This window comes from Berghia stephanieae, chromosome 1, assembly GCF_034508935.2.
Source record: "Berghia stephanieae isolate SIO BIC M18660-M18661 chromosome 1, UCSD_Bste_1.3, whole genome shotgun sequence".
NCBI lineage: Eukaryota > Metazoa > Mollusca > Gastropoda > Nudibranchia > Aeolidiidae > Berghia > Berghia stephanieae.
The window spans coordinates 93,189,737-93,213,206 of NC_088360.1; the positions used below are offsets into that span (position 1 = coordinate 93,189,737).

At 37.0% G+C, this 23,470-nt stretch overlaps 1 protein-coding gene across 1 annotated transcript; it reads left to right on the top strand.

Moving 5' to 3' along the window:
• The first annotated feature begins 380 nt into the window (after positions 1 to 380).
• Positions 381 to 22,808, top strand: LOC144962397 (NADH-cytochrome b5 reductase-like). Its single transcript, XM_078895299.1, has 8 exons — positions 381 to 581; positions 5,048 to 5,264; positions 7,094 to 7,298; positions 14,459 to 14,601; positions 15,224 to 15,314; positions 16,497 to 16,601; positions 16,869 to 17,072; positions 19,800 to 22,808. The coding sequence occupies exons 3-8, from the start codon at positions 7,104 to 7,106 to the stop codon at positions 20,001 to 20,003; spliced, it is 942 nt and encodes a 313-aa protein (XP_078751425.1). The 5' UTR covers positions 381 to 581; positions 5,048 to 5,264; positions 7,094 to 7,103; the 3' UTR covers positions 20,004 to 22,808.
• The last annotated feature ends 662 nt before the right edge of the window (positions 22,809 to 23,470 follow it).

Sequence of the window (23,470 nt, forward strand, 5' to 3'; positions counted from 1 at the left end):
ATTGGAAATAAGTTCATATTATTAAAAGGCCAAAATGCTTAGCCCGACGTGCACTTATTTGCAATTTTTAAAAAGGAATTTGTGTTTTAAAACACCAAACTGGTAATCATAAAAATGACGACGGATTTTTAATTTGATTGTCAGCTTGACGCTTTCTAATACCAAACCAAGAGTAGCATACAATCCACTTTTGAAGTGAGTTATTTACTGATCAAACCTACGACACAAATAAATTTACTGATAAGTCCAACTTTCCGAAGTTGTCAGGAACAATTATTCCCTCAGCAGTATAGATACTAGAATTTAAAAAAATATAATGATGGTTAACAAGCGCGGGTAGGTATACTTTTGGCATGGTAATAAGCAAACTATTTGGTAACACAGTCTACTTTCACTTTTGTTGCTCGAGATGTCCAGCAAAAAGTAAGATCCCTGGCCTTGATAAAATTTTCAATCCGAGAGGTTTGACCTCGTAGACGTAACCGAATGACCCAGGCCCAAGTCCACTTGTGATGGCTATTCTATGAAACTTTGTTTTGTTGTATTCAAATCAATGGATTTTAGCAACAATAATGCAAGAGGTAATATAATAAGTAATTAAGTAAAGAGCAATGACTGATGACTATAACTATAAACTGAAGTTGGCCGAGTGAGTAGAGTAGATGTATCTAGTGTAGGAGTATCTAGAGAGGTGGGCCTTTGGCCTACCAACCTCCGCTGGACGTCCAACTCGCCTTGAGCATGCATTCACGTAAAATATAAAGTTCTTTTTTTAAACCTACCTCTGTTTCAAAAACTAGCATCTTTCAGCTTTCTAAGAAACATTTTGATTTTTCAGAACTTTAGTTCGTTAAAAAAAATACCGGCCAATCTGACCCGTTGAGTCGAATGAAAACGAAATTTTGTTGTTTACACGGTTCAAAGGAAATGCCGTAAATAAGCTTTCATGGACTTCCTGTGTTGTTTTTATAGTGTCACGTGACCGTTTTGAGAAATTTGTCGTCTGCTACAAATAATTAGACCGGTAGGGGGTAGATATTTTCGTTGGAGCAGAGAAAAAGTGAGTATTATTTCTTGGACTTGTAGAGAGGCCTAGGGTCCACCAGCAGTCAAGTTGATTGAATAAAAGAAAAAAAGGCCTTTTTTATCCCGCCGCCACCACCACCGTGAGAGTGGAGAGGGGGGGGGGGGGGGTTGCATGATGAAGACCAAAGGGAGACGTGTCGCTTGGTGACGTAGAGCATGTCAACGATGCTGGCAGATGTTCTTAACCCCGTAACAGCGAAGCAAATTTTTTGCTTTCAGATAATAGTTTGCTTTTATCTTTATTATTGTTAACGGAGAATACAGCTTTTCCACCAAGAGAGCAGTCAGACTATCGCAACTCGGACTTCAATTGTCTATAATCGTTTTGCCGTTACTTGTCTTTTGATGAAAGAGGATTTGGTGTTAGGTCAAAGATCGAATTTGGCCGTTAAAGGTTGCATTGCTACTGGGTTTGCTCTTCCCACCCCATCCTCCTCCTCCTTTTTTTCTTCTTTTTTTTTCAACTTAGTATTGTTGATTGCTATTTCCTTTTTTTATGATTAGCAAGTGCCGTAGGAGTCTCACAGGATGCGGGAGTACTGCAATTAACCCTTTGCCAGTGACATTGATTTTTTGTTTTCAAATAATAATAATAGTCGTCATTTATATTATTTTTTAACGCAGAAAAAAAAAACGTTTCCACCATAAGAGCAGTAAGAATATTGATAAAAAGCGCTTTGAGCACGTTGGGTGGATATTGCCCTATATAAAAGCTCAAGTTTTTAAATTGTAATTTGTTTTTTGTCTTTTGATGAAAACGGTAATTTTTTATTTTTGGTCCAAGTAAGATTGATATTCGCCTTTAAAAGGTTAAGTTGTTTTGTTTTTTCAGGGTTTTTTTGTTTTGTTTTTCAAATGCGGATACGCTGCTTCTTCTTTTTTTTCCTCAACTGGCAAGCTATCGCTGTACTTACCCGCATGGCTTGCACACACAAAAGGATACATCTAGGTCACAAAACCTTACATCCAGGTCACAAAATCAGACAACTAGGTCACACCTCAAGACATCTCTGTTTCGTTTGTTCCAAGATAGCAAAACAAACCAGACGTCTTGGAGTTCGAAAGAGCTTTCCATAAAATATTTGGTATTTGCAAGACCCCAGAAACCAATTCCCTATACAGCTCTTGTGCACGGTTACTTATGACCTTGATTTCTTTCGTACCCACCCCAAAAATCCCACTTATTGTGTGTTATAGGCAGAACATAATAAATAGCTGGGCTGCCACGTGCGTGACTAAATTGGCCAAAGAGAGAATCTATACTTTGGCATTAGACACCAATTACCTGATGTCTTGGTTTTTAATCCTAGCCGAGTGAGAGAGAAAAAAACAAAACAATCATACATGTATCTGCAAACAGCAGAACGTTTTCATTTTACATTGAGATGGGAAGGGATAACACTATGATAAGAAAGAAAGAGAGAGAGAGAGAGAGAGAGATGGGCAGGAGGATGGGGGGATAGTAAGGGGGAATGGGAAAAGATGAAAGAAACAATGGGTTGCCTGATGACGTAGATCAAAGGATTGTTACAGCGGTGTTCACGGAGCGTACTTCGTGAAATTTTAACCTTTTACAGTGACACTGATTTTTTTCTCCAGATTGCTTATATGCAGAATAAATCGTTTCCACCAAGAGAGCAGTAGTAAGAGTATATTTCGACTCGGGCTTCAATTAAACTATAAATCGCAAAGCTTGTCTTTTAATGATAACATTAAGACAAGATCTGGAGTTTGGGGAGTGTAAGATGGAATCTCGCCATTAATGGTTAAAATTGTTTTGATTAAACAAAAACAACTCACACACACACACACACACACACACGAGCGCGCGCGGTCACGACAGCGAGGACCATCACTGACAGGATGTTGCAACGGTAAACCGGTTTACGTGTACATAGATCCTGAGGCTAGATGCCCGTTACCGTGTACGTAGGCACTCCCAAAAAAAAAAGGAAGAAAGAGACACACACACACACCACACACACACACAGTCTCGCATCCTCTACGAACTAATTTTGCGCACCAATTTTTACTGCACTTATGCACCAAATTGCATACCTATCTAGGGACACTTTTTTCCGTATCTTTTTCTCAATAAACTTTTTTAAAAACCTTTGTTTTGCGCGGCAGGCACTAGGGGGCACCAACCATTGAATCAGACGAAAAACACACACGATTTAGCGAGGAATGAATCATGAAAATATTTAGGATTATATTTCAAACACAACTTTTGATATTCATCAAGGATTGTCTAGTACCGAATGTTTTTTGATAGAAAACAAATGTATCTTCAAATCTAAACTGCTTTTGACGGTAAGCGGTAAGTTTTTTATTTATTTTTCTGTCCAAACGAATGATTTGTCCTGGTATAGAAGCTAAGTATTGGTAACACCGGCTCACCTCTCTAGTATAGGAAGTGTAGGTTCTTTCTTTTATTTTTGTTGAGTATTTTGAGTGAATCAGTATGACGTAGGCTGTTTTGTCCTTTTTTGTGAGCAGGCGAAGGCTCCTCAGTCTCATGTATGCCAATCCATTGCCCTTGTCCAAAAGCCAAAAGGTTGTCGTTGTCCACAGACCCGTGGCCGTGTGTCAATGGTCAAGTCAATGATAATCACTGACGGTCAAAATTAAACATGACATAGTAGAGCGCACAGACCCGTCTGTCAATAATCACAAGCCATTATTCACAGACCCGTCTGTCAATGTAATCTCAGCCAGTCCAAAATAATCTATATTTTTACTTTTCTTCAACTTCAATTGGTTTGGGCAATGCCACCCCTCCCTCTAGCAATTGAGAGTCAGTCATGATAACTGAAACTGGTCCGGGTGATCCTTATAAGTGATTATTCTTATGCATTACCAGGTAGTAAAAATTAATAATTGATGCCTTGATTATATAGGAGTGAGATTTTAAAATTCTATTTGTAAACATTTTTAGGTGAATATTACACTTTGCAACATTTTTTATAGAAGGCAGCTAGTCCTTATTAGTGATTATTCTTGTGCATTACCAGGTAGTCTGACAGATAAATAGGGCTTTAAAAGCGTTTAATATGATATACTACTTTTGGAAGTACCGTAGGAAAAACGTTTCCAAAGCTATGATGATTTGACCACTCAAGTTTTACCATTGCAAAAAAACTCAAAGTCTGTGACTGGAGTCCCCCCACTTGACAGTCTCTCAATAAGCTGACCACTGGTTGAAACAGGATTTGCGTAGAGAGAAGAAGATGGTTGGTCACGGGGGCCAGAAACAAAATTAAACATCTTGCTATTCCTTCGATCTTGATTAAAATTGGTGCAGACATAAGTAAATGAATTTAGATAAGCTTTTTTTATTTTATTTTTAATTTTTTTTTGCACTCTCAATTTTGAAAAAAATTACAAAAGATTTGAATTGAGTTAATTTTTAGCAAGCTCTCTCAATCACAGAGGAAGTAAGGAAAAATTAAGGAACAATAAATCTTATGACTAAATATACCAAATGAAGCACATTAAAAGATACCTTCATTTAATATTATTTTGAATTGATGTCATTAGCGATTATAAAAGATAATAGAGTCAATAAATGCAATGTAAATTTGGGAGACCAAGATTCAGATATCTTTATATATACAAAAAAAAAAAAAAAAAAGAATGAGAGCAAACTTGTAGTGATGGTGATTTTAATTATTATGACTTTAAAATACATATAAGAAATGTCATATCTCGATTACAACATGTCATTGTGACAAACCATAACTCGTAACTTCTTTAGATTTCTATTGGTTTCCTGCAAATTGAGGCACTACTAACAATCATGTCTTGTATTTTGAACTTTTCTAACGCTGAGGGATGAAAAGATATATATTTAACCGGCAATATTTCTTGGTGTTGAAGGATTGCGGCAAAGTTGTCCACCTCTACTTTATGTATGACTGGTAAAGTCCATTTAGATCCAAATGTGTGAATTTTATTTCAGATTCCAAGAAAAGAAAGTATGATGACTTAGATGATGCAGTACAAACTGATGGAAGGGCCAACCATGGGGATAAAAAGCAATTGCAAGAAGGACTTTCCTGGTGGACTTGCTTACAATTAGGATTGCCACCCTCATACTCAAAACCTCAGCCTGTTAAAGTGGAGGCGAACCAATCTATTCAAAATAATAAAAAATAGTGTCACTTTTTCATAATCAAGTGAGGAACTTTATTTTTCTTAAGCTTCCCAAATTCTATTTCTAAGGATATTTCTTTGATTATACTTTTAAAACTTCTTTATTTTATATATGTTATTCACTTCTGACAACATTCTTTTTTTCATTAAATGTAAAGATACTCTTTGCATAGGATAATGACACACCAGAATGATCATGGTTTTAACTAGTGCTATAGTTCAATCTGAGTGTGTAATGTTTGATGTTAAAGACATTCGAATCTATTATATTTTTTAAAAATGGGGTTGGGGATCAAATTGTTCCTAACAGCCAGTGTAAAATTTATGCCATCAAGCACAGAATTACTGGCAAATCTAAAAATGATAAAACTTTTTTATAGACCGATATACGAATAACTTGCAAACCTCCTTATGATGTTTCAGGCTAATTCTATCATCCGTTGACTCAAATTAATACGAGGAAAATCTGCTAGGTCATTTGATGTCATTATGAGTATAATTTTTTCCAAGCAATTCTAACAAATCCACAACAAAAATTAATGACATATTTAAACCTCTCTATTCTTTTTTTTAAATTAGAGTTGGCGGTCAACATTGTTCAGTAAAGCTAATGTTAAATTTTTATCATCGAGCTTAGAAATACTGGCAAATCTAAAATTGTTGGACCATAATCATATGTTCTTTTTTTTTTTCTTCGGCGACTAGACGGTAATTCTCGATCCTTAATTTGACCTTGGTCTTGAAATCTCTGGCCAATTTCTATTAAGAGGCAGATTGTCTATTTACAGATGAAATGGCAGAATGGCTTTTACCTGCAAAAGTAGCATGTTAATTATATTCGTTAAGCTTAAGCTGCAAAATTTCAGGTTTGCAAAAATTTCTTCACAGATTTAATCATTAATTAAGGGAACAAGTCAATATGAGTGAAGTTATTTTATTTATCTGTCCAATCGGAAGTATATATATATATATATATATTTGTCAACACAAAAAAATATGGTTTAGGTTATGGTTGAATTCAATTATTTTGTCAGTCCAACTTGATGAGAAGTTGGCCAAATATCAAATAGAATTTCGTTTTTATCCATCATTGTTGCCATGGGCCAAACATGATTTGACATTGTATTCGATTCGGAAATTTTATGTACATGTTTTGCTTATGAATAACTACTTTTTACCATTGTGTTAAATTTGATATATCGATATTGCATAATTATGATAGAGTCTAACTGGAGTTCTGACAACCCATTGATTGTCTATCTGCCACTGTCACTCACTTAACTTGTGTCTTCAGTAGTTCATTTTAATTTTAATTTTAGGAATTTAGTTTTGTCTTTACACACCGACCATTATGTGTTGCTGCATTACTGGAGCTACAGTGGCTTTAATTTCATGTTGGGCCAAACATATACCATCAGAACGTGCATCAGGGGATCAACCATGTTTCAAATCTGCCCTTATTCATTGATAGTGTAAGCAAATTACAAAATTGAAATGATAAATGGAAATTTACTCTTTCTTTGTGGGCTTTTTACAAGTCACTTTAATCACTTGGAGAACAAATTCTTCAATTACAAAAAATATAAATACCCTTTATTTTATTTAACCTCTGGGAAGGGAGGACTATAGAGAAAAGGCCAAGATAGCCCAGGCATCAGCTGCAATGTAAGGCTACAATCAGAGCGATAGGTGCCAGGTTTCTTACTCAAGGACATAACAAGATGTTGAAGGCAGGGCTTGGGATGTACTTCCTCTGGGTTTAAGTGCAATACTTTATCCTCTTTGCCATCTCACCCTTTTGTTAATTTTTTTTTTAAATAATTTTTTGACAAAACCAGTTTTATTTTTTCAGGTTGTGTCTGATGAGTAAGCCAGATGAGCAAAATTTTGTCTTGCCATCAAAACCTGAGCAACCCCTTGCAACTGACTGCTGTGGAAATGGATGCAGTCCCTGCGTTCTAGACATATATCAAGTAGAACTGGCTCTGTGGGAAGCTGAATGTATCCGAATCAAAAATGGAGTGACAGCCAAGGGAGATGATAATCCATCAGCAGAGGCATGTCAATCCTTTTTTTTTTTAGAATTTTTTTTTTTTTTAATTAATACTGAGCATCAGAAATAACTTCCCTTTTGTCAATGGCTTATAAGTCAGGGATGGTAGAACCCACTTGAACCAAAATGGTACCAAACAGCTGGTAATTCAACTAGCACAAAAACGGTATCAAACTCACATGGAGTAAGATAACCAAGTAATCAATGATACATAAGCAGGTAAAAATTGGACCTTACAGAATTTGAAAAAGGTAGATTTTGAATATCAAACAGGAATTCAGGATTAATAAATCACAGAAAAACGGTTTTTATATTTTTTGGTGACAGTTTTATTCAATATCTTTCATTTCACCCAGCCGCTTTTATGAATGCTTGTACACTAATGTCTCATCAAATATGTGAGGTTTAAAATTTGTTGGTGGGGCATGGCTGTGTGCTCCTCCTTTGAGGCGATTAAGAGTTCCTTCATCATTTCAGTTGCTGACACATCTCTCAAGCTTGTCCTATAAATGTTCAATGTGAACACATCTGGGGACAAAGTCCAATGTTCGAAATTTTATATTCTTGCAGTAATTTTTGTCATAGCTACTGCCAAATGAGGTCTGGTATTTTCATGGTGGTAGATATTACAAGTCTTTGTGAGCCATAGAGGATGGCACAACTTGTGGCCTTATGATGATATCAATATGTACTTGAGTACAAATAGTGGCTTCCACGAGACACACATCCAACTCCACATTGAAGACTCTCTGTGACACCATGATGAGTGAAATGTTGAATCTCAATGTGCTAGATGTGAATCCATCTGGAAAAGATAATTTGAAACAATTCTTGTCTGAGAAGAGTATTTGGTTCCACTGTGACCGGTGTCACAGACTGCGTCTCCAACCACTTAAATTGCCAGGCAATGTGTGCCTCTGTCAGCAGTATTCCACCATAGGGCTGACAGGCGCTGATTAATTTCACCATCTTTTAAGACTGATGCCTTCTTTTTGAAGCCACATCCTGGGCTATTAGTAACATAACCAGTTTCACAATATTTTTTTAATCAAGTTGTTTAAACTTCCCTTGAACAGTTGCCCAATATCTACAGGTGAGGCTCCAGTAATGTGCATGCCAATGGCTTGATTTCTTTGCCTGTTGGAAAGTCTCATCATGGCTGCTACTCATGTAGAATAATTCATATCAAGCCATGCTCGCTTTTATATGTCTAATTTGATGCAATATTATTTTGGAAATGACACAAAAGCCTAGCAACAAATTTGACACAACATAGAGTCAAAGTGAACATGATCGGAATGGTACTCAAAAGGGAAATAAGTTAAACAAATACCACATAATTTTTGTAGGGTCATTCTTCTTCTTCTTCGTTCCTCTGATGGACATCTATGGCTGCAGTCCGATATCTGCTATGAAGTCTGTGGTCCGCTTTAGGTCCTCAGCCTCACCATAGAGCTTTGTGTTGAGTCTTGTAGGGGTGACCCAGTGGTTCGAACGTTGCATGTTGTATAATGGGCAATCCATAAGCACATGTAAAGTGGTTTCATGGTCGGTTCCACATGGGCAATAAGGGGTTGTTCCAATACCTAGCTTTGTAAACATATGTCCTCTTAGTCTATTGTGTCCTGTTCGGAGGCGGAATAGAGTGACTTGGCTACTTCGCTGAATGGCATGGATTGGATCCTGCTTGTTGTGTTCTAGGTGTGTGTCATTCCTTTCTTTGTCTATTTTTAGCTTTATTATTTTCTTTTGCTGATGGTAAGTGATTGACGACTTCGGTTGTTCCTTCTGGGCTCCTTCTTTGGCCAGTTGATCGGCAATTTCATTTCCATATATACCTACATGACTTGGAATCCACTGCAGCACAATTTTTCCTGTTTTATCAGATAAGCCCTCAAGGGCCTCCACAGTGTGTGCGGCTTCAGAGTCCTGGTAATTTTCAATAGACCGGAGAGCATCATCAGAGTCTGTCAAGTAAACCACATTTTTCCCGTATATTCTGTGATCTCTGGATAGTTCTTTTGTTGCATTGAGGATGGCTTTTTCTTCAGTTTTAGTACTTGTGCACATTGAACCCACTGATACAGATATTTTTGTTTCTGTTTTATCTGTCCAGTGTATGAGTGCACCAGCACCTCCATTCATGAGGGGGCCGGAAACTGAGCCATCTGTATAAACTCTTATCCAGTTGGTCATTGGGTATTTTTTATCGATCATCTTTAGGGTTTGAGCATTGTCATTATTGCTTCGAATGTTTTTCTTGCTGATGGTTATGGATTTTTGTTTCTTTTTCCACGGTGGTGGTTTGAGATTTGGGACATTGATTTGGGCAATATCTTCCTTTGGTGTCACTTTATATTCGCTCTCTAGTTTTTGTCCCAAGGCGATGAAGTTTTCCCTTTTGAGTCGATTCTCTTTCTTTTCCATTGTACTTGGATGCAGTGGTTGGGATTCCATGAATTTTATCTTTGAGAATTGTGTCACTATTTTTAAATTTCGTTGTTCTTTGAGAGGTTTTATTCCTGTGTGGGTTTCCATCTTGTGAATTGGTGTTGTTTTCATTGCTCCAGTGATCACGCGTAGGCATTGGTTTTGGACTTTTTCAACCTTTTGAAATTGAGCCTGTGAGCACGTTCCCCATGCCGATATGGCATAGTCTATTGCAGGTCTTACATATCCAAGATATGTCTTCTTCAGGACGTTTGAGTTTGCTCCCCATTGCGTTCCAGCAAGTTTTCGGAGAAGCTGCATTCTCTTGTACCCTTTCTGTTGACTTTCATCTATTTGATGTTTCCAAGTGAGTCGAGGGTCAAATTTCACTCCTAGATACTTAGGCATAAGGTCTTCTCTCAGAATCTTTCCATCTAAAGTTAATCGCATAGATTGCTTTTTGGTTGATAAGCTGAATGTTGTGTATGTGGTTTTATCAGCATTTACTCTCATACCCCAGTCTTTTGTCCATTTGCTCAAAGCATCAAGAGTCATCTGTATCCTGGCCTTTGCAGTACCAATATTTCTTTCAGTGCATATCAGTGCAAGGTCATCTGCATACATGGCTGCTTTTACTCCTCTGCATTTGGTTTCGCAGATGTCATTGATAAAAACGACAAAGAGGGTTGGTGAGAGAACCCCGCCTTGTGGTACTCCATTTGTCATGTTCGTTAGCTTGCTTTTAGAGTTTTGAGATTGGACTCTTGCTTTTCGATTTGTGAGGTAATCTTTAATCCATGCAAACATGTTGTGTGAAACGTTGGCTTTCTTAAGTTTGAGAAGTAGTCCTTTTGTCCAGACTTTGTCAAATGCCTTTTCCATATCCACCCAAACTGTGACTGTGTGTTTTTTTTCTTGGTAACCATTTTCGATCAGCTGCGAGATGTATGTTATCTGGTCCTCTGTGCAGCGTAATTGTCTGAAACCAGCCTGTTCATCTGATATCAACTTATTGCTTTCTAAATACCATTGGAGACGGCGATTAACAATTCTCTCCATCAGTTTACCCAAGCAGCTTGTCAAACTTATTGGTCGGTAGCTTTCGGTTTTATTTTTTGGCTTGCCATCCTTCTTAATTGGTATCATGGTTGCCTGTTTCCATTTGAGTGGAAGTTTACCCTGTTTCCAACTTGCATTGAACAGTTGTTTCATTTTCCTCTTTGTGAGGGTTCCTAGGTGTTTCAACATGTCATTAGTAACATCATCTGGACCTGGTGATTTGTTCGTTTTTAGAGATTTCAAGGCAATTTCTACTTCTTCTTTTTTAATCGAACTGAACATGACATCATCTGTGGATTCTTTGGGTGTATCCTTGTGTTTTCTCAATTCTTTGTGGACTTCTCGTTTTCGTTCTTTTCTAATCTGTATACTCCCAACACTTGAGTACTGCTTCATAAAACAGTTTGCTGCTTGTTTTTTGTTGAGAATCCTCCCCTGATCATCTTCTACTGATGGTGCAGCATATCTGTTTTCTTGTCCACTTAGAGCTTTGGTTAGGTTCCATAATTTTCTTCCGTCTCTGTTGTAGTCAAGTTGTCTGGTTTTTTCATGCCATGCTTCCTGTTTTGCTTTTATTGTTTCTTTCCTGAGAGTTTTTTCAGCCTCTTTGTAAATTTCCATATTCTCATCATTTGGCTCTCTCTCTGCTTTTTTTCTGTGTTCAGTGACTTGGCTGTTGAGACTTCCTAATTTTTCAGTCCATCCTGGACAGTAGTCCTTTCTTGATCCTCTGGGGATTGATTCTTTTGCAGCTTTCATGATTGATTTTGTGAAAGCTTTGGCTGATTTTTCTACATTCCTTGTTTTACAGTTTATCTCTTTTGTATAACTATCAGTCAACTTTGAAAACAGAGTCCAGTCTGCTTTTTTATAATTCCATCTCGGAGGTGGTGCCTTTCTGTCTTTTGCATATTCTTCAGTTATTTCAACCAGAATGGGACGATGATCACTTCCTGCCAGTTGTTCCTTTATCTGTTTACTGACTTTTCCGGTGAGATCTTCAGATATGAGAGTTAGGTCTGGGGTTGATGTTGTCTTCCATGCTCTTGAGAAGTATGTATCTGGGTCATCTTCATTTCTGACAATTTGAAGCTTACTGTCTGTAAGCCAATTTTCAAGGGTTTCACCTTTTCTGTCTAAGTCATTGTATCCCAGCTTGGGGAGTGGCTATTGAAGTCTCCCACAACAATGAACTGTTCTTCTTCACTTCTTATGTTTTCAATTGGCAGATTCTCTGATGGTGGGCTGTAACAGTTATATATTGTGTATTGCAATTTGTTTTTGGTAATTTTTACAGCCAATATTTCAACAGATTCATCTGTCGTTATTTCATTTGTCGCTATGTCATTTCTGACGAAGATGATTACTCCACCTTTGTTCCGTTCTTTTCTGTCTTTCCTAAAATGTTGATATCCCCTTATTGAACACCTAATGTTTTCTGTGAGGTGTGTCTCCTGTATGCAGGCAATATCTATCTTCTCATCCTGAAGAAACTTGGAGAGGGCAGTCTTTTTATGTTGTATCCCTTCTGCATTCCATTGTAGCAATTTGATAGTTCCAGTAGTCCGTAACCTTGCATCTCCTACCCTGGTTCCACAGTAGGAGGGCAAGGTACCACCAGATCGCTTGGGTGAACCCTGTTTATCAGGGCTCGACACTAGGTCCGTCCGGCGGGAATCCCCAGACTTCGCGCCATATCGTCCGGCAGTTTTGTTGTCCATCATTGTGAGGAGGATGCGTGTCACATTAATTTTTGGGTTGGTTTCCCTCTCCAGACTATTTGCGCCTTTCGGCTGTGCGACTCCGACTTCAGCGGTTCTTTATTCTCTGGATGTGATTCCATAGCCTTTCATCTTCCCAGATCCACAAGGCAGTGGTGGTTTGAAGTTGGAGTTTTCCTTCTCCTAGACAGACTGCTTTCCAAGGCTATGAGCTCTGTCCACCCATTAATGGTGTCTAGGCTGGGAGTCCAGGAGGGTATCTTTGTAGAGTGACAGTTTCCCTTCACCCCACCAGCGTCATGGGGCTAGCACAGCTTATTGCGTGAACTAGGGCAATCTGGCCACGGCGGTTGATTCCTCCCTTCATCCGTCACCTCAGACACATAGAAACTCGTGTCATCAGCCGGTTAGAAAGTTCCTTTCGGAATACTCCAACCGTTGCCCAGGAGGCGGGCGGGGAAGAATGCCCCTACGTGGACCCTGACACGAGCTGGAATGGGTTGCGGATCAGTACTGATCAAAATAATCCAATCCTGCCTCCCTTGTAGGGTCAAATTTTTACTTACACACTTGCCTCAAAAACTTCACAATGAAGATGTCAATATTTCATCTTCATTTTTGTACTGACAGGAGTGACAAGAATTCCCTTTAAATTGACAAAAGTTTTGTTTAGACACGTACACTTTTTTAATTAAATATAGTGACTTCTTAAATGGGAGGTGAATTTAGAGTCACAAATATATTTTTATTCCTTTATTTTTTAGATTATTGTATTTATATTTTTCTTCGGAGCTTAAAGGCCCATGAAGTTGGAGTTTATCCCGTGTTATATAAAATTGACAATTGTTAACTATCCTTTGTAACTACACTAGTTTTTTTGCAAAGTACTTGCTATCAGCTAAGACTTCAACTCAAAACGTGAAGTCTGTCCTACTGTATGGATGTGAAACTTGGAACGCATCACAGGCATGTATAAGGAGGGTACAGATTTTCGTAAACAGGTGCATGCGTAAGCTACTCAGAATAAAATGGATGGATAGAATAAAAAATGAAGAAGTATGGAAAAGAACACATCAGAAACCAGTGGGAGAGGAAATAGGAAGAATACGATGGAGGTGGATTGGACACACGCTTAGAAAGAATGACTCAACTATAACAAAGAAAGTATTGGACTGGAACCGTCAGGGCAGAAGATCAAGGGGAAGGCCACGAGGAACATGGAGAAGAATTAAAGAAGCTGATGATATACAGAGAAGTGGTAAGACCTGGAATGAGATAAAAAAGTTAGCTCGGGATAGAGAAGGATGGAAACTGTTTGTCTGTGGCCTATACCCTGACCCCGTGTGAAAAAGGCAATGATGATGATGACTTGCTATCAGTCTCACTGGTACTTGTTCCTGTGTTTGTGAGGGAAGTGCTCTACCAACTTAGCTAGTAGTGTTGTTAGTATTGTTATGATCTCTCTCAAATCATCTGAATCCAATGTATTCAATGTCATGAGTAGAAACTTAATTAAATTGTTATAAAGGAAATTACAGGTAACTAGTTCAGTTCATTTTCTGCTACTAAAATGATCACCTTTTTGAACATCGGTGCACACAAGTGGATTGTTTGCAAAGGTTCAGTGGCCACTAATTATTCAATTTGTAACAGAGCCTAATCAACGTGGCCAGAAAAGTAAAGATGCCTGGTAATCTTAGTCTTACCTTTCAATGAAAGAAAACAATTCCCAATCTTATGAAATAAGAAATGATTGTCAATTTTTTTTTCCCAAATAATTGAATATAAAGATTACAGTAGCTGGCAAATATATGTTTGAAACTCAAATCAGATTCTTCATTATCATGTCAGAGAATGAAAAGTGTATAAAACAACTGTTTGTCCATGATTGCCATGGTCAGGTTTTATTTATTCCAGGAAGTTGGTAACATATTTTTTTTCTTTTGTCCTCCAGGATCCGAAACTAGAGAGAGATCATTATCATCAATTTACAATAGCCTCAATAACACAAGAGACAAAAGACACAATACGAGTCAGATTCAGTCTTCATCCAGCTCAATGTCTGGGCTTAACTATCGGGCAGCATGTCGTCATAAGGTTTGATCAAATTGAATAAGAAAATTAAAATTTAAAAATATATATTTATATTCGAAGAATTCTTTTTCAATATATTAATTGTTGAAATTAATGCAAGAGAATTTAAATTGATGAACATATATAAGTAATATGGGATTCGATTGATTGATGAATTGATTGTTCTAAACAAAGTTGTTTGTTTCTTTTCCATTGACTCAATTGTTCAATGCTACTTTGATTTTCAGTTCATGTGCACTTATGTTATATAAAATGCTGTTTGTTGAAATGAGATTATTTGGTTATTTCCTGCCCATGCCCTGATCACAACTTTTAGATGGTGATGACATATGTAATCTCACAAGTCACATTCTATGTGGTATCAATTGGGTTTTGAGTTTGGATCCCTGACACTGTGATATTTTTATTCTCTGTTTCCATCCAGCACTTCTCCGTTATCTTTATTTCTCATCATTATTGCTACTAGTATGACACCTTAAGCCTTTGTTCTGTTTTGAATTATTGTATTAATGTTATGTTTTTTTCTCACTAGTATGTCACTTAAGACACATCAGTTGAGAATTTGTGTTTTTGCTGTATTCTATTTCATTGCAAATATTGGCTTTTTAAAAAATTATATCTAAAGGGCTACAAAACCCACCAGTTCTACCATTACAAGGCAATATACACCCATCTCACCTGTGCAGAGCAAGGGATATTTTGAGTTCTTATTAAAGGTAATTGCTTTTGTTACATTTTTGCTTAATGATATGCAGAGCTGCCAACCTACCGCGAAAAATGTGGAATTGTACTCATTTTCAGCGATTGTACACTTGTACGCATTTCCCCCAAATTGTACCCATTCATATTATTACTAGCCCATTGAGAAACCTTGGTGACCTAGTAGATATTCATATATTTTTTGACCAATTATGATCTTCAAACTGGGAGGTAGAATTCTGAAAGGATTGGATTATAGTCTTGGGAACATCATTGTTGCTGCAATTGAGCTTGTGCGGTGTGACTTTATATAAGTATACCTTCCTCTTACTTTCACAATGGTTAGTTTCCGTCGATTTCAGGATTGTACCCATTTTTATGAAATCTCCCCCATTTTGAGGTCCCATTGTACACATTCTCATCAGATGGGGTTGGCAGCTCTGGATATGCAGTACAATCTGCTTGGTTGGGATGGTGGTTTTTTTTGTTGTATTTTTGTTGTTGTTTTTTTTGAAGTTATGTCCTGATTAAATGGCAGATACAACTGAGCACATAAACACTTTTCATGCAGTGCTACCCAGACATACCGAACTTAGATCTAATGAAGCCTGGAAAAAAATCCCTTTTTTTTTTCTCTTTTTTGGTGTGAACGCAAATAGCTGGTGGCATATATCTGGAATGAAAAGCTCATTTTCGAATTTCAGTACTAGCACTCACTGGTTTTATTGTTAAAGATGTAAAGGGATTCCTGCAGCAAGTTAAGCGAAGTAAACTTTTCAAATTGTAAACAACATTGATCAGTTGAAGTCTGCTACTAGACCTTATGGTCATTTATGATAAGGAAACCAAATTATGTCTTAGGTTTTATGATCTTAATGATATTATAATTTTTCTCAAAATCATCCCAGTTGTCTGTCCTGAACACTGGCTATTTCCTAAAGTAAGATAGTTTATTACGACGAACAAAGATGGTCTCCTTACGCTGTATCAGTCATTATTTTATGTAATTTAAAACTACTGTGCTACTAAAGTTGGATTTTTTACTGCTTGTCTAAATTAAAACTGAATGTTATATTGAAGTTTGTCAGGATTGTAAAACTTATCATAGACTGCTTTAGTAAATGTGAAATAATCATTTCCATCTTGGAAAAAAAAAAGCTTCTTTGTAATCACTGAAGATTTTTTCATTTGATTTGCAGATTTATGCCTCAGGTCAAATGTCTAACATATTGAAGTTTTGGCAGGTTGGAGACAAAATTGAAATGCGAGGACCTTTAGGAAATTTAATATATAGTCCAAACCAGGTAAAAAGAAAAGAGAAGAACGTAATTTTTTTTATAATAATTAAATTTACATTTGATTGACTTGGTTCAAATATGGTTTGTTCTTTTTTGTTTTTTGTTTTAATATTTATGAATTAAAAAAAAAAAGTACATGCTTATTATCATGTGAAATTTTCATTACTTTTGAAAAGACGTAAATGTTTATGTCCTTAAAGATTTTACTTTATGAGAGTCAAGTATAGTCTAATTTTAATTGTAACTTACTTTTCCATTTCACTATCCTTTTAGTACCGAAGGGTATTAATGTTGTGTGCAGGAACTGGCATTGCACCTATGTGCCAGGTGGTTCATGCTATTTTGGACAATGAAGATGATGAGACACTGGTCAGATTGGTCTATGCCTGTAAGACTTATCCAGAAATTCTTGCAAAATCTGAATTGTCAGAGTGGAGACGTTACTGGAATTTCTCATCTAAATTTGTGCTTAGCCAAGTGAGTCTGTTATTATACGAGGGCTCTTTCACAATTAACCGAAAAATGCGTGTAAAATCCGCGTTTTTTATGCTATCAACAAGATTCTTGCACGTGTTCATACCTTGACTCGTCCTTCATTTCTCTACGTAACAGCCAAGTCTGTCGACACACCTCTGCCAACGCCGCACCATGGAATAGATACCCTCTCGGAAGAAATTTCCGTCAAGGTTTTGTAACCATTTCCGCACATGGTCAACAAGCTCTTCATCGACATCAAAGCGCTTTCCTGCCAGCTCACGTTTCAGTGGCCCAAAGAGGTGATAATCAGATGGTGCGAGGTCTGGACTGTGTGGTGGGTGTGGCAAAATCTCCCATCCATATTTCTCTAGCCAACCTTGCGTCACTCGTGCTGTGTGGGGTGTAGCGTTGTCGTGTTGCAAAATGACCCCGTTGGCCAACTGCTCTGGGCGCTTTCTGCGAATGGCCTCCCTAAGCTTGTCAAGAGTTTGGCAGTACCTTGCAGCATTGATTGTTTCTCCAGGTTGTAAGGTTTCGAACAGAATAACACCACGACTGTCCCAGAAAACAGTTCCCATTATTTTCTTTGCTGGCCGCATGACTTTGAATTTCTTCGCGACAGGTGAGGATGGATGTTTCCATGTCATCGAATCTTGCTTTGTTTCTGGGGTGCAATGGTGCAACCAAGTCTCATCACCGTTGACTATGCAGTCAAGAAAAGTCACATCGTATCCTAGAAAGTCTCCGCCGGCGTTGGCAGTATGCCCGTGAACCCTGCGTGAGCTCTTGCTTCTTCTCAAAAGTTCCCTGCAGATGTCCAATCTTTGTTCTTTATGATTGTCTGTCAATTGCTTAGGAACCCATCTTGCCCTGACTTTTCTGTAGCCAAGTTCATCAAATACAATTCTATGGGCAGAAGTTTCCGAAATTTCAAGACTGCTTGCGATTTCATGAAGTTTCAACCTCCTGTCTTGACGAATAAGCTCATCAACTCGCTTCACATTGTCTTCTGACGTCGCAGTTATCGAACGCCCTCTCCCTTCCCTGTCTGTCAAGTCGGAATGGCCGGCTTCAAACAAATTACCCAGTGATAGACTTGTGTACGGCTTATAACATGCTCACCATATACACTCTGAAGTTCTTTATGAATTTCGGTAGGATTCAGACTTTTGGCGTTCAAAAAACGTATGACAGCTCTGATTTCCTCCTTTGACCAAGTTTCAAGGTGGGCCGCCATCTTAAAAATCGTCTAGAAATTCATTGTGCAAAATGATGCACTTCATAATTTCTGGGAATATCCGTAAGGAAATAGAGAATATCATGTCGTTTACAGAATTAAAAAATCTCCACTGGTTGCTGAGCAATGGGCATTTTTCGGTTATTTCTGAAAGAGCCCTCGTAATAATAATAAAAATAATAATGTAAGGAATTTATATAGCGCTTAGTTCCAATCAAAATTGCTCACTGGCGCTTTACATCAACACATCATATATCATGCACATATATAAAACTGACAAGTTAAAAACCACATTGATATGATAATAAAATAAATTATAATAAAATATATAACAAGGACTCTAAATTATATGCCATACAAAAAAGTTTAGTTTTTAACCCCTTTCTAAATGTAAGTGGCTTTTCACTATTTTTTTTTTCAATACTGATGGAGTTCCCTCAATCGGGGGGCATGGTGGTAAAAGGATTTCTCCTGAAAAACTAAAGATTTTGGGGGTTCCCTTAGGAGATTTAAATTAGCAGACCTAAAATTTCGACTGGGTTCAAGAAGGTAGATAAGTTCTTGAAGGTAATCCTAATGAGGTAATAGGAATCTGGTTTGATATTCATACCCATTGCAATCTATAGTCCTATCATTGCATTAACTCTATATTTTCTGTATGAAGCCATTTGTTTCCTAGACTTAAGCTTTAGCACAGATGCTGCAATAAAATTGTCACCATAACGGTTTGTCTCCATACATATAACGACAAGTGTCGCAGGAGGAAAAAATAATTGAAAAAAATCCACTGGTTGAAGGTTTTCACAATAAACATTCCTAATGTGTCCACTACCATTACTATCATACTGCATTAGCCAATTGTCTGAGTCACTGTTTCCTGATGAAGATATTGCCAATTATCAAAGGCAAAAATAGGGGTGTGGCTGAGCCACGCCCGCTTTGGTCTCCGCTATCATCAACAATACTGGTATCAGCTTCATCTGCCAGTTCATTGTCACTATCGGAATCAAGATTTTCATTATCTGCAAAGAAGCTAGACCACGAATCATCGCTTTCAAACCCTGCTTCCTCATCAGAATCAAAAACACCATGTCCATCACCACTCGCTCTCATTCTCCATTTTCAGATTATGACAAAACGTTAGAAAATAGAGTTAAAATACCATAAACATGAAAAATCGATAATCTGAAGGCTATAAGCACGGCATGAACCTTTGCAAATGGAAAAATCATTTATCAACGGTAAACACCATCGTACTTTTACGCATTCATTTATTATAATATAATACAGTCTTTTACAACTATAGTCATAGTTGGCAATTTGCAACAGTCATATTCGGCAACGCAAGGGTTAACATTGGCAGATTTAATAAATTTGAAACTTTGTGTTTGGTTATTCTAATGGTTATGGAGACTAATGCATTTCAGAACCTCCATAATAATATTTTATTTATTCTGCAGATAACATTTTTGTTTAATATCTTAATACAGGAACCAGAAAATCCAGATTATGTTTATAGATATGGAGAAGAAATCATCAAAGGCCACATCAATGAAATGTTACTGCAACATGAACTTGGAGATCATTTTGATAAAACTTTTGTTTTAATATGTGGCACTCGATCTTTTGAGTCTAATATGCTGGGATTTGCCCGTAAGCTTGGTGTGCCAGAAAAATTGATTCATAAATTTTGATTTTATTTTATTCATTAGTTAATATTGTAGCATTAGGTCACTTTTTATCCAGAGCAGCAAGAGGCAGAATATTTGTGCACTAAAAAGATGGAAAAGATCAAATGGAAAGTCGAGGCAATTGATTGTATAACAGTCAGTATCATGTCACTTTTATATTTAAAATGAAGTTTCTCCATATTCTCAATCATTAAGATTTATTTAAATAACTTTACACACTGGTATCTGGGTTGGCTTATGTTATGTCATGTATTAGATACAAAGATGATCTGACAAAAAACGAGCCAAATGATGCACTGCACCCTCCATAAGATCTACCACAAACGAATTGAAGTCAATTTCCCAGAGACCATTAAGCATATCACCTGACTGACTTGAGGACAATAGATATTAAATGATGATTCCCCCCTCCCCTCCAGATCGATGAGACAATGGAATCATCTATTGTCTGATGCAGCAGAATCTGACAGCCTTGATATTTCATATCATTTGGTATCACTGTGTATTCAGTAACATTCCCAAGCACCAAAGTTCATCCTATATACCACGTTCAACAATCCTTCATGATTTTTTCCCCCAATTTATTATACAATCAAATATAGCTCGGTTCTTAAATTTGAGGTTTCTACATAATGGCGAAGAAGAAAAATAAGCATATTGCTGATTAAATCCATTTTTTTCTTATTTTATCATCCTGTTTTTTCCTGGTGCTCAATTGACACACGAGTTTTCCAATTGCCTCTAAAGCAAAACAATGGGTGAAATACTGAAAATCACAGTTGGTGAAAGCTAATATTTACTTTTATATTAGTGTTGTTTTAACCAACATGTACTATATAAATTATAAACATGTTTATTCTGTTGGTATTGCCTCTGTGTTATGTGATTTTTATACGGTTTAATAAAAGTGAAAATGAGTTGAGTATCATTTTTTAAAGGATTTTTGCGGGTGGTTGGATGGGAGCATCACCCTTGAATCATATGCCTATGATGTTCGCATGGGTGTACGATCCGATAGTGATGTCGTTTCTTCTTCTCTTTACTAGCCTATCCTGCTTCTTTGGTTTGTGATTGTATTTTTGACAGGGGATATTTTTTTTTCTGTAAATCTTCTGTCTGTTTGTTCTTGGTTATTTATAATTTAGCTTATATCTTTAGGTTATGATTTTGATTTACATTTGTACTATTTTTGTTAGATTGCTTGTTTTTTTTGTTTCAGCGGTCTCACAAACAAAAAAAAAGGATTTTTAACTATCTGCTGTCTGTCTGTTTGGATTTTAAATCATGTTTTAGTGTTGTATTGTTTTTGTTATTGGTTGAGGGAAGGTTTTTTGCCTGAACCACTTTGTATTTGGTATCTCGTTCTTTTTCAAAGCTGTTATATTTATATCCATTTTTGTTCATAACTTTTTGACCATCCTAAAAACACTGAAGGCGGGCCATATAAATATAATATTTTGCATGCTATAAAATTCCATCTTGGTCGTCCCATAGTGGGCAGGGAGGTACATACTGTGTCCTCTATCCCCCTATATCTATTTTCCGTGCTTTCTGTCTTTTTCTTGGTTTTGTCCTGGCCCTGGCAGGAGTCCTGGCTGGGAGGGAATCAGTCAAATGCATAGTTATTGTTTTTGGGAGATGATATTTTTTTCCTTGTAAATCATCTCTCCGTTATGTATTACTATTTGTTATTTTGAATGTATAATGTAAGCATTTGAGTGTATTCCTCTTTGTTGGATTTTGTGCTTGTGTCCGGATGAGACTTATAGGTGATCTCAAACTAAGTACATTGATGGTATGCTCTTTGATCCCTATTTTTCCCAGTTCCCCTTTGTCTTACTTTCTCTTGGGTGCTTTAATTGTAATTCTAGAACTTTTTACTATCCCATTATCTTCATTTTTACTGGCGCTGATATAACCTAAATGTGTTGCAAGCGCTGTAAAACCCTTAAAAACAAACATCTTGGCATGGGTGCCAGTTTTCCGGTGTTGCAATATCTCGAAGTCAAATACCTCCAGTTTCAGTGTTTTGAGTAAAATAACCTAATAGCATCGGTAAAAATTCGAAAACATGATTCAGCCACCTTTTCAGTGTATGGAGGTAGATTCGTGAAACCGGAACTCTCTTGGTCAAGGCCGAGGCCTGTCCAACCCCATGTTTACAGCCTCAACCTTTCAAAACGTAGGCTGATGCGCATGTCTTAGAGTAAAGTTTAGGCTGCATTTTCAGTAGGAACATTTTCAGGTTTGGCAAAGTGTTGAGATTTTAGTTTCAGGTTTCAGCACTTCTTCCTGCCGACACCCATGCATCTTGGTCAGAGCTGGTCTATACAGCAGTTTGCCTACCATTAAATGTTATACAGGATATGAACCATATACATCGGCCCACTTTAATACAACCAGAGTAGGATTTAAAAATCTTTAAAATAGTAGTCCCATAGGAATTTGATTGAGTCAACTAAGTACAAATAGAATTATACGATGTCAATAATGTTTAATGTTTTATTTATTGTTTGTACATTATTTTTTACATGTAAACACTTTCAGTTTCACTATTATTCACCAATATTTGACGTCATGGTAAAACGCATTTAATTTTAACCATGAAACCACTCTGTGATCAAGCCCCAAACAAACTCATTCTTTAAAGTAAGGGTTCATAATTTATATAATAATGTATCTATAATGAGTGTGTCTGTGTGTGTGTGTATTGTTTCTGTGAGCTGATTTGTACCCTTTGTATACTTTATCTTTTTTTTTTTTTTTTTTCGAATTTGCGGAATATTAATAAATAGAAAGAAACCAGAATATTTGTTCTATTTTTATTTTCTTTTTGTTTCAAAATGTTTTCGCTATTTCACGCCTCCACCCTACACCGCCAATCTTGCTTATTAAAAAGAACACAGATCTCTGTTGGTTTAGTACCCACTCAATATACCATGAACTTTGCAAAGATCCCAAATTTATGGTATAAGGAAGTTTGTTTTAATGTATTAAATTAAAAGATTTTATTCCCTCTGGGTGGAATTCTCCTTAGTCCAGTCGATTTAAGCTAAAAAATAGGATTACCGGGAAGAAATTGGTACCAATCTAAATTTAACACATTTAGTTGCACATTATATGCTGATTATCATACTAAAGTCCACCGACTGGGCGGGGTTCCTTACCTCCCATAGTGGGCAGGGAAGTACTTACTGTGTCTTCTACGCACCTATATCTGTTTTCCACCATGCTTTCTGTCTTTGTCTTGGAATGAGATTACTTGGTTTTTGTCCTGGCCCTGGCTGAGAGGGAAACAGTCAAATGTATAGTTAGTTTTGGGACATGATATATTTTTCCTTGTAAATCATCTTTCTGTTATGCACCGTATTATGTTTTGTATACATAATATTATATATGATTTGTAAACATTTGAGTGTATTCCTCTTAGTGGGGACATGTGCTTGTGTCTGGATGAGACTTTTGGTGGA

Bases quoted from the DNA above. Each gene is read 5' to 3' on its own strand.
- LOC144962397 (XM_078895299.1), top strand. From the start codon at position 7,104: ATGAGTAAGCCAGATGAGCAAAATTTTGTCTTGCCATCAAAACCTGAG. The intron at 7,299-14,458 runs GCATGTCAATCC...TTTGTCCTCCAG, and splicing joins ATGATAATCCATCAGCAGAG to GATCCGAAACTAGAGAGAGA. The intron at 17,073-19,799 runs GTGAGTCTGTTA...ATCTTAATACAG, and splicing joins CTAAATTTGTGCTTAGCCAA to GAACCAGAAAATCCAGATTA.